General features: G+C 40.0%; 1 protein-coding gene across 1 annotated transcript; it reads left to right on the top strand.

Moving 5' to 3' along the window:
* Positions 1–1,864: 1,864 nt before the first annotated feature.
* Positions 1,865–10,608, top strand: LOC104166573 (tensin-3-like; the record flags this gene model as incomplete). The annotated part of the gene is made up of 5 exons (XM_009706554.1): positions 1,865–1,942; positions 3,451–3,528; positions 8,067–8,235; positions 9,250–9,318; positions 10,464–10,608. Coding segments are annotated over 5 exons (539 nt in total), but the record flags the coding sequence as incomplete, so codon positions are not given.
* Between the last annotated feature and the right edge of the window lie 1,116 nt (positions 10,609–11,724).

Genomic DNA, 11,724 nt, shown 5'->3' with positions numbered 1-11,724 from the left:
AATGTTTCCTTCTACATCCAGTAAAGGGGGGAGATTCTCCTTGGTCCGCCTTTTGCTTTGTATTCTTCCTGAGTTGCCTGTTCCTTCTTCCAAATTTGGTAAACTCTTTTCTTATTCCTGAGTTCCAGCCAAAGCTCTCTGTTCAACCAGGCCGGTCTTCTTCCCCGTCGACTCATCTTGCGGCACACTGGGACAGCCTGCTCCTGTGCCTTTAAGATTACCTCCTTGAAGAATGTCCAGCCTTCCTGGACCTCTTTCCCCTTCAAAACTGTTTCCCAGGGGACTCTCAACCAGTGACCTGAACAGGCCAAAGTCTGCCTTCGAGAAGTCCAAGGTAGCTGTTTTGCTGTCCCCTGTCCTTGCCTTACCAAGAGTCAAAAACTTTATCGTTTCATGGTTGCTATGCCCGAGATGGCCTCCAACCACCACATCTCCCACCAGTCCTTCTCTGTTTGTAAAGAGCAGGTCTAGCGGGGCACCTCCCCTGGTAGGCTCACTTACCAGTTGCATGAGGAAGTTATCTTCCACACACTCTAGGAACCTCTTGCACTGTTTCCTTTCTGCTGCGCTGTATTTCCAGCAGACATCTGGTAAGTTGAAGCCCCCACGAGAACAAGGGCCAGTGATCGTGAGACTTCCGCCAGCCACTTGCAGAACACTTCAGCTGCCTCTTCATCCTGGTTGGGTGGTCTATAACAGACTCCCATCAGGATATCTGCCTTATTGACCTTCCCCCTGATCTTTATCCAAAGGCACTCGACCTTATCATCACCATCATTGATTTCTAGACAATAGTTACAGCACATATGTAGCCCTACTAATCATTTAGTTTGAGCATCTCCTAATCTTTCAATGTATACAGCCTCAAAACTGCATCACACATTAGATGGACAGGCACTCTCACACACTTTTATGGATAAGACAATGAAGGACTAATAATATCAATTGGTCTTTTTGTTTCTGTGAGACCCTTGCAGAATTGGGTCATCTTTCCATTTCAAAGGAATTTTTGATGGACTGTAAAAATGAGGTTGCTTTTAGTTGAACTGTGATTTTTCTCAAGGACATGATTATAATTCAGTGTTTGTTAGTAAACAGGATCGAACGATGGCTTTTTGTACAAACAGACTGATGAATATTACATCTTCCTCTCACTCCTTAGAGTGTAGGCTCACATGCCTATATCAAGAATGACTAATGTTTAATTACCTCAATTATGCCAAGTCCAAATGACGAAAGTGTCTTTGAATAGAAAAGAAGAATAATCTAATGGAGAATGCTACATACATCACTGCTGCACTGAATAGAGGAGTTTTTCTCTAGACCATCTTTTATACTTTCAGAAGCACAAAATAGAGGTGCGTGTGGACAAAGCACTAGGCATTGGAGACTAGGTGGCTAAGAGGCAGAACTCCTCACTCTTTCTCTGCCTCATCACTTAGCATTGACCCCTTCTGCTCTTACCATCTTCATAAGATCTTACTACATTTAATGTAGCAGAACTTAAGAGCATTGAAAGAAATTTATTGAATTGCGTATGTTACAGTTTTTGTCATTTGTGTGCTTTCTCCATTTGAAGGAAAGCGATTTAGGTTAGGATTTAAGCAGTGTATTTAAGCAGGGGAAGGGAGTGTATGATGGTGATTTATGAGTTCAAGTACATCCAACTGGGACAGTGCTGGGAAACACGAATACACGAAAGTTGACCAAAGAAGGTCTTGGCTTAGGTGCCAAGAGAATTTTTTTTAACAGGCAGTGGGCAGGAGGCCCTTTGGTCTGTAAAATACTTGAGAGCCAACATAACTGTTAAGAGCTCTTGTTCACCAAATTAACTGTGCATGTCTTGTTACTCTTCTGACCGCAGGGAGTTTGACAGCTCTGGTGTATCAGCATTCCATCACTCCACTGGCATTGCCCTGCAAGCTCCTCATCCCAGACAGAGGTACGGTTGTTAAAGTACAGAAGAGTTATACCCAGCCAAGCTCTGCTTCAAAGTGCTAGTGGCTGACGGCAGGTGAACATGTCACAAGTTGAGATCTAAGCAAGAATGCATGGGGAAGGAAGCTGTGTTTTAAAAGTAGTTCTTCAGTACTGGTGACGGCTGTTATCTAAGGTGTAGCTGTGAGCAGACTGGTACTGTGATGTAGAAAGACAAAGGTAATTCGTAGACATGAAATTATTCCCGTGTATGGTTAGACATAACCACTCATTCAGGTCTGGGTGGCAAAAGGGCTTTAGGGAAGACGAGTAGGTAAAGAACAGAAGGTGCCCTGGGTGTGACAATGGCAGGAAGGAAGTAGCAACTTGCACAGGTCCAAGTACTGTTTTAGTAAATGATCAAAAAGCCTGTGTTCCATCATGGGACTGTAATTCTAATTTTGGTTATGGTGATTTCATAAACCACTCTTAAGACAACAGCAAAATGTAGCTATGCTTGCCCCATAATTCAGTTGTCTGTTACTCTCCCACATGAAGTTAACACCAGATGTATTATTGAAATGTTAAACATTTTTGTGGTTTTCTAGTGAACTCTCTCAACTTTTGTTAAAGGCCATATGTCAGTGTTCAAACATAGCATTTGAATTATGCAAATACAGTAATGAAACAATTTTAGCACAAAAACCATGCTATGGTAAATGTGACCAGAGATCTCTTTATATGGCAAACCAGTGTGGTAGGTGGGCTTGTTCTCCTTATCCTCCTCACCTAAAATGGAAAGCTCCTTCTGTTCTGGCAGAGGCACAGGACTGAAACATTTGCCTTACATACCACAATAAACATACCACAGTGATATTTTATTTTGGATTTGGTTTTGAATCCAATATGATCACACATTTTAAGATGATCTTCTGTGGATTCTGGACACAGTGCATGGAGTATTTAAAGCATATGGGTAACTCTAAACACGAGAATAGTGTCACACATCGTATTACTGCTCTCTTCCTCATTTGAATATATTCAAAACCAGCACGCATCATGTTAAATACAGCAGTAGGTGAGGTCTTTTTACATGCATTTATATAACTGAAAGAACATACTGATGGGCAGTTTTATCACTGATTTTAACAGAAGATTGGTAGGCAAACATTCCACTGCTGTCTCTTTGTTTTCTACATAAGTATGAAGAAAGAAGGATTATATTGTCATCTTTTGAATCAAAATACAGTTAATTGATTTCATAGTAGAAACACAAAGTCTTTGTGCCTAAATTAGTGTAAATTATACAAATTAAATAAAATAATTAAAATTGCAGTATTTAAAAAACTTTGAGTGTGTAATGAGGGAACATGAATGGTTGTAGTTGCAGATACAAGATTATTTTATGTTTCTGGTCAAGAGTTGTCTGGTGGATGAAATCGCAGTTACAAAAGCTCAACTTAGACTTGACCATGTGCATTGATTTGTCAATTCAAGTCCAAACAAGATATGGACAGTGTTTTCTGTTTGCAGATCCCCTGGAGGAGATAGCAGAAACTTCTCCACAAACTGCTGCAAACTCAGCAGCGGAGCTTCTCAAACAGGGTGCAGGTCTGTTAAACTTTTTCCTTGCATTTGACTGTCACCAAATTTTCTGTCTTACAGGCTGGGAGAAACTGAAGCTTAGACTGGACTGAAGGATGTTTAAAGGGAGCAGTTAAAGTTAGAATGCTGTGTAGAAGTGTAAAGGGCACTGTGAGGATATGTACTAAGTTCTTTCTGTTTTCTGCAACCAGCTTCTAAGTTCTACAACGCTGTGTTTGCTTTCCAGTCATGTCTTCCATGAGAATATGAGGTACATGTAGGTTGGTTCAAGCACAGCAAGTTTTAAGCGGTGATATTGCTTTCGTAACTGATGAACTTAGAGAAGATACTTTAAATCTGTGCTTGCAGAGGTTCATGAACTATGTCTGAGATGTGCAAAAGGCAACTAAGGAAAGTGTTCAGTAGGGTTAAATTCTCAGCATAGAGGTCAACAATACCACTGGAAAATGCTTGCTGTCCCATCAATCTGAAAAAAAAATAATTAAAAAAATGTTGCCCTGTGCTTCACTTGATGATGCATGTTGTTAGGAAATACCCAGTGTCTTTTCCATTGGATACTGTTTTATGGATTCTCATCCATACTGCAGCACCCATTCTGGCAAGTTAAGTTGTCTTACCATGTGGTTATTGATGTGACAGAAGAACTGATACAAGATTACCTCCAAATGCTGTGATGCTATGTATTGGTACTGTCTGTATTGCTCTCAAATAGAGGTATTTGCAGCAGCTGTGTAGAGACGTGCTCTGCTTCTCACCTGCTTTGTTTGTGTGCAGCTGACCCAGAGGCAGCCAGTGAAATAGCCTGTCTGAAAAAATGTTGTGATGTCCTGGCCCACTGTTACTGGACATGGTTCTCTGAGTACCCCTTTGTAATCTTAAGGCTGCCCTTAGTAGAGATGCAGCCACTGTTATTCCCCTGTACGGTGGGCATGCCCAGGGGATCCTGTCCATGCCCTCCCATGCTCCTTGGTTTTCAGGCTGCTATGAATTCTCCTGAGGATTTATCTGTCCACCCATAGTCCCATTAGAGCAGGAGAATACACTACATTTGCCACTCTCCTTTGAGTTTAGCCTACCACTGGAACCACAAGCAAAAGTAGTGTGGCCAAGCATGCCTTTATAAGAACACTGCATCATTTCCCTCACCTGTTTTAGGGCACTTCTGAAGGGGGCAGCGGCCAAGCTGAGCAGCTCTGGAGAGAGAGAGTTGCCCCTTGCTTGTGCAGCAGTCTGCTTTGACTTAAAACACTGAAGTACCACTTCGAGGGCTGTAATCAAGCAGGCATGTGTGGCTGAGGCAATGGCAAGCCTTTGCGAGGCTGTGCCAGGAGCGAGCACGTGTTGGCCTTTCTGTCTGCTAGTGCTGCTGGTGGTTGTTGTGGCCATCAAGGAAGAAAAAACAAGGAGAATGAATTTTTGTAGAACTTTCCCTCTTGAAAACCCAGCAAAAGGAACATGTGTTGTCTTTTGAGAAATCTTGGTTTCTCCTTGCTTGGGCAGTGATTTTCAAAGGATAAGGAACAATTCTTACTTCAGTTGGGGCATTAGTCAGATAACTGCTTATGGGGGCTGTCACATCATGGATCATTTGGGGAACTTTGTACATTGGGTTTTCCCCTATTGTTTTGTTGTTGTTCTTGTTTTTAAACAAGGGTTTGGAATTTAAATAGATAAATTAGCTGGGAGAAATTCTCAGAGTGTTTTTTGCCTTGATACATCATTTCCCACTGATTTTCAGGGGTCCCTCTCCAATCATAGAGACATGCAAGTTGTGGAGTTCAACACTGAAGTGGAGACCCAAAACGTGAATTACTTCTTTTCTAACTATCTGAGCTTGTGTGGGCACCTGCAGTTTAGTCGAAGCAGATGCACTTTTTCCCTGCCCTGCTTTACCCCATCCTTCTCCCACTCCACCAGCAAAAAAATGAAGATGTGTTTTCCTAGAACGATCTTTTTTTTTGTAGCTGTCTGAAAAACCTAATGAGCATTTCCAGTCATTATCTAAATGTAGAAGCTGACCAGAAATCCTTTGTTTCCTAGAGAGTGACAACTGAGACTAGAAACTGTACAGATAAGTGGCTTTTCCCTAGAATAGACCATGCTTTGTTAACCTTCCTGTTTGGCAGCAAAATTTTCTGCTCCAAATAAATCCCAGTTCTTCATATCTGTTTCTACTTAATACAGTCTAGGGACTAAGCATTCTGAACAAAGCACATTCCCAGTCTAAAAGCAGCAGGGGTTACTCGAAATGGCCACATTGTGTAGCTGTTGGTGGTAGCACGGACATGACTACAAAATGCCACCTGTGGAAGATGAGAGCAGCAGCATTGCAGGGCAGCTGCGTTGCGTGAAAGGCGCAGATGTCTTCCTTTTGTTCTAGTAAAAGAATATGGTTTCTGTGGGATTGCTGTCATTCGATACCCCATCAGACCATGCATGATGATCTTAAATGAAAAATCTTTCAGCCTTTCTCATTACCTTTCCTGTAATCTCCTTTGTAAGCTGACATTTTTGCACTTCCCGACACTTTTGAAAAAGGTTCCATTTATTATTTTTTGTGCTACAGAAGTAATCTACTGTATTTGGTGAATGCTTTTCAGCTATCACATTGAGGGCAATCGAGACAAAATGCTTGGCTATTTCATTTAGAAACAAAACCCAAACACAGTCTGTTGACACCAGTGCAGTGTGTGGCAGAAGAGGAAGGGAAACCCTTCATCTGGGTCTCAGAAGTTGTGATGAGTGTGAAACAAGGCAAGCTTCCTGTGGTGGGAAAGGCTCACAGGATAATGAAGAGCTTTAGATCTGTACCAAACGTACACAGTAATGATGTGACACGATGAGAGCTTATGGTTTGGAATGTTATTTACAATTTTGGATAGACATGACAGGAAGCTGTTGAGCAAGGAAGGCCTCATTGAACTTGCCATTCATCGTCTTAAATCCCTCTCTGCATAAAATGTATAGTAACTGATTCAAAGGTTATTGAAACTGTCACACCAGTGTGAATACGTTTGGGAAATTTTACACTCACAAATCAATCAAATCAAATCTCTGGATCGCTTTTTTCACTGACAGACTCCAGAGCTTGAAGTTACTGGGCTGATCATCATGCTGGAATCAGACTTGCGATTATGCAGTCTATAACTGTACAATTGCTTGATTGTTTTGAAAGTGTCAGTGTCTACCTGTGTATTTTATGTAGACAGTCATAGGAGAAAGCCTATTGATTAGATTAGATTAGATTGCAGAATAGCCATATGAAAAGAGAAGCTAGTAAATTAAATCTAATCCTTGCTTTCATAGTAAGGTTGGCAAGCCAAGCTAAACTGCTAAACAAATGAAGTATTAGCGTGGTAATTTGCATGTGTCAGCTGGCAGAGTTCTAAGTTCTGGCCTGGATACCTACACAATTGTTTTTACCAAAACACAAAGTCTGTTGGTACCAGTGTTTAGCTACAGGTGTGTTTAATCATTCTTGCTTGTGCTGTACAATAACACTAAGAGGGCTTTTCAACTTCAGAAATGTTCTTAATCTGCTTGTAAATTTGACTTTGTACCATAATCCCAAAAGTATTTAAGCATGTGAATAATTCTATTAATACAATATAGTAATGTATAATGCTATGTGGCACTGTTACCATGTAATACTATATAGTATTGTACAGTACTGTACTACTACTATATAACGCTGTGTAATTTTAGTACTTCTTTCCTAGGGCTTGCTGCAGATTTGATATGAGACCAGGTGAAAAAATCAACCGTTTGGTAGCCTTAGAAACCAATGAGCTGCTGTTTTATAGAGATACTTCAGAAGTTACCAGTATCTCTAGGAGAGGAGTAGGGCTTTTAAAAATAAGTGCATGCTGCGGTAAAGAATAGACCTAAAAATACGTAAGTCAGTAATTTTTCTTAATGAGGAAGTTGTTTTGTTTGCCCTAAAATCACTAAACATACAAAACACTATGGAATTAATGAGAAATGAGCTTTGGAGCAACCCTCAATTCTTTACGGGATGAAAACGTTCTTGGCTTGTCGAACAGGTGAATGGTTTCCTTTGAATATAGTTTAAATACAATTTGAAAGTGCAAAATGTGTGAACTTATGCAGCAAAAATGTGTATTTTCTTAGTGACTGCTGTAATTGAACTTAAAAGCAAAATATCCCCATTTTTTTTTTTTTAGGAATGCCTTTGCCTTAGTAGTACCTATGAGTGGCCTCTCTCTCTGCTGCTGTCTTGTATTTATTTAAATTTCAGGATCTGTGGGTAATAGATAAATACACTCATTGACTTAAATATAAAGGTATTAAAACCAAAAGGACAGCAAACTGCCTATGGCCTCCAAAGTTATAGTCTTAAACTATTAAGCAGCAGTGGGACAAGGTGAGGCACACACAGAAGGTTTGGTAGTTTGCCACCAGTCTTCCGTTTGCTTTACAAAGGTGGAAAATAATGTACATTTTGTTTGGTTTTGTTCAGAAGATACCCGATTGCTTGCTCCTGGGTAATGACCTCTGAAAATCTTTTCTCTCTTTCGTTACAGCGTGTAACGTTTGGTACCTGAACTCAGTGGAGATGGAGTCCCTCACGGGCTACCAGGCAGTACAGAAAGCCTTGAGCCTGACGCTGATGCAAGATCCTTTTCCCATCTCAACCGTTGTTCATTTTAAGGTGTCTGCGCAGGGAATCACATTGACAGATAATCAAAGAAAGTAAGAAAAAGAGGGAAGGAAAGAGAATATCCGACCTTGTCCCCAATAAGTGTTGGCTGCTGTTGATTTACTTTTCCTAGTTATATTCAACAGTCTCTCTCTCAAGGGATAATAGGATTGTCTAAAGAATGACAGTGACAATGTCAGCTGTCTGCAGTACTGGAGAATTAATGTTTTAAGCTATGGACATTACTTCCACATGGCAGATTTTACTTCTGGAAGGTCACTTTACCACAGCATTTTTTAAATTGTTGTTATTTCTTATAAAAAAGAGAAGGTAATGGTTTTGCCTGCATTGGATATTCAGCCTATTCAGTGAAATAATTTATCTTCATGGTATCTTTCACCAGTATCACTGAACAGAGTTGGCCTAAGCAAACACTGTGTATCTCCAGTATTTGAAATAGTGCTTTGGCTAGCCTGTAAAATACTGTGATAAAAAGTCAATTTATATTTCTTTGTACTGAATGCTATTAAGGCTACCACAAAGTCTTTAGATTTGAAAACTGACAATAACAAAGGAGGGACAACAGGAATTCATTATAGGTTAAAAAAAAAAAAACAAGTGCTAGACTTCTGAATTCCATGGCATTTGCAAGTGTTTATAGCAGGTCAAGGACAAAACCTTAAATTATAATGCCTAGTAATGCTTATATTTTGAAACTTAATATAATCAAATTATTCTCGGGTTCCAAGAAGCTGCATTTCCCCCTGACATAGTATCTAAATAGCCAGTTTTTAGAAAAAATACATTTCACACTTCTAGTTCTTTTTCTTAGCTTGAGAGTCAGGGTTTTTTTTGTCCAAAAACTTGACATTACTATTCTAAATATGGATATATGGATTTATTTGGCTGGAGCAGTTCAGGTGGCTTTCAAAGTCAGTCAGAGATGAAGAATGTATTGTCATTATTAAATTTAGATTAAATATAATTTATTTTTTAGATCTATTTATTGTTTAAAATTTTAAGCATCCTAACTATTCCTAAAACTTGTTTTATTTCTTCCTATCCAGACTCTTTTTTCGGCGGCATTATCCAGTCAACACTGTTATTTTCTGTGCTTTGGATCCACAGGACAGAAAGTAAGGAAGACAAGCAGTATTTCTAATACGTTGTTTGTATTGTTGATCTGCGAAAAAAAATAACATAGGTTTCTTTTTTTTTTCCCCATTCCTTATCTTTTTTTACTGCTTTCTTAATGGACAACAAGATGGATGAAAGATGGCCTTTCTGCAAAGTAAGTGGACACCTATCTTGAGTCTTTTAACTGAATGTTTTAGGACTATCATTACAGTGATCAGTTTCTTAGTGTTCTAAATTAAATTGTCTTTGTCAGAGATGTAGAAGAGAAAGCAGCTGTTCAGAGACACAAGTCTCTCTGCCCACTGTATTTAGACTTTAGTTACTTCATCTGCACCTCTGCAAGTCAGGGCTTAGTTATGTTATGGTGGGATGTCTGGAGCGAGAGCTAGTGTGGTTTATTTAGGTTGCAGGTCTGTGATTTGACTAAAGCTTCAGAAACGGAGCCATTTGCTACTCGGGTTTATGTTCCACTTGTCCAGCAACACTAACACAAGTTTACTTGTCTCACTTAGACTGATTGCTTTAAAAAAAAAAAACAACCACACTTAGCACATAGATTAAAACACTCCTAGTGATACTAGTATGTGGCATAAATATACTGGATTTCCAAGTGTTTTCCGTTGAAGGCAAATGTCGTTGTCCCACTTTTACCAAAAGAAAAAAACAAAACAGAGATTACTCAGACACTGGTTTCTGGAAAGGAACAGAAATAGGTAGCTTAAGTCCTGTTTCCAGTACTCTGTCCAGTGAGAGGCGTGGCCGACAAAACCTCTCTTTAGGCAATTCCTGACACACCACACCACACACCCCCAGGGCAGGTAAGAGAACAGCATTATTGAATCAGATTAAATATATCCCCAGGGTCAGCAGTGTGTCTTTGGCAGCAAGCAGCACACGGTGCAATATAGACAGAGTAGAGGGAAGGGGACAGTCTCCTTCCCTGGCTGACCATCCTGAGCCACTCAGGAGCTCCCGAGTTGGCTGGTGCATCTGGACCACTGTGCCTAGCAGTGACACGGGACCTTGTCAGTCAGAACAGATGAAGTCCGATTTGTGCTTTTGATTTCTACAGTATCTTTTTTGCTTTATGAAACAAGGCGGTGCCTCTTTGTTCTCTGATACACTGTGATTGTTGCCCTTGCAGAGTATTTGGGTTCGTTGCCAGGAAGCAAGGCAGTGCCACAGACAACATATGCCACTTATTTGCGGAGCACGATCCAGAGCAACCTGCCAGTGCCATTGTGAACTTTGTCTCAAAGGTCATGATCGGATCCCAGAAGAAGATCTGATGCATTTCCATCCTTGACTTGGAGCTCTTCAGTGAAGGAGAGCACTGTGAGAGGAAGAAAAGCTATTCAACAGCAGCATCTGAATCTTGTCATTCCCAAGAAGGAAAGCAGAGGACAATCTGTCTGCATTGTGTTTGCCAGAGTTCAGCCTTTTCTTTGAAGATGCCTCTGACTTAACAAAGCATTATTTCTTTGTTTTTGTATCAAAGGACAAAATAAAAGAAGCTGGGTGCCACCCAAACCCATGTAGCCCATACCTGAATGAAGCATAAACGAGAAACTTTTCTCGTGAATGGTTTCTAATATATTTTCACATGCTGTTTCTCATCATTTGTTGGAGCAGAAATACTCACTAGGCTGTGCTACTTTTTTGTGCAGAAAATGTTTTGTGTAACTTCCACAAAGGCACTTGCCATAGTTGCATCAATGGTAGCTATAGGCCTTGCAGATGTGCTCTTAAGAGAATAATGGTGTGAGGAAGACTCTTTGCTCTTCCCTTCATCTTCGTGTGATCAGAGATGGGAGCTGAATGGAGTAGGGGGAAAAGTATGTGACGAGAAGGTTTGTGCAAGTTGATTTCTGATAAGGAAAGAGCGGCAATGTGGAATATTCAGGGAGATTGCTCTGTATTTAGTGTTAAGAAGGCTGGGCTGTTTTAGTTTGAAAAATTTTAAGTAGGGGAGAGGTGGCAGAACAAAAGAAAAGGTTGTGTGGAAATCTATTCTGTAATTGGGATTTTTTGTGTTATTATTTTTTTATACAGAGAACTGAGCAGGGAAGATACTGTATTTTAATAATTACAGGACAAAAATGAGGGAAAGGCAAAGAAGAAAATTTTATAATTTATATATTTTTATCTATGCCAGATTATTTATAGTAGATCTCAGATCTTGTGCTGTCACATGGATATTCTTAAACTAGGCCATTGTTGAGCTTTGCCTCTTTAGTGCTCTTTTGCATAAAGAGCCTGTGCCATGCTATAGACAACAGAGTCTCATATGTTGACTTTTGTCTTACAGTGACAAGATACTTCCCATTCCCTGTCTCTGCAATAATGTTTTGGTAGTAGCATTTTTCCCCTTCCCAATACATAATTGTATTTGTGGGTTCTTTTAG

This window comes from Cariama cristata, unplaced genomic scaffold, assembly GCF_000690535.1.
Source record: "Cariama cristata isolate BGI_N322 unplaced genomic scaffold, ASM69053v1 scaffold12498, whole genome shotgun sequence".
In the NCBI taxonomy this organism is placed as follows: domain Eukaryota; kingdom Metazoa; phylum Chordata; class Aves; order Cariamiformes; family Cariamidae; genus Cariama; species Cariama cristata.
This window is presented reverse-complemented; position numbering and strand designations above follow the sequence as displayed.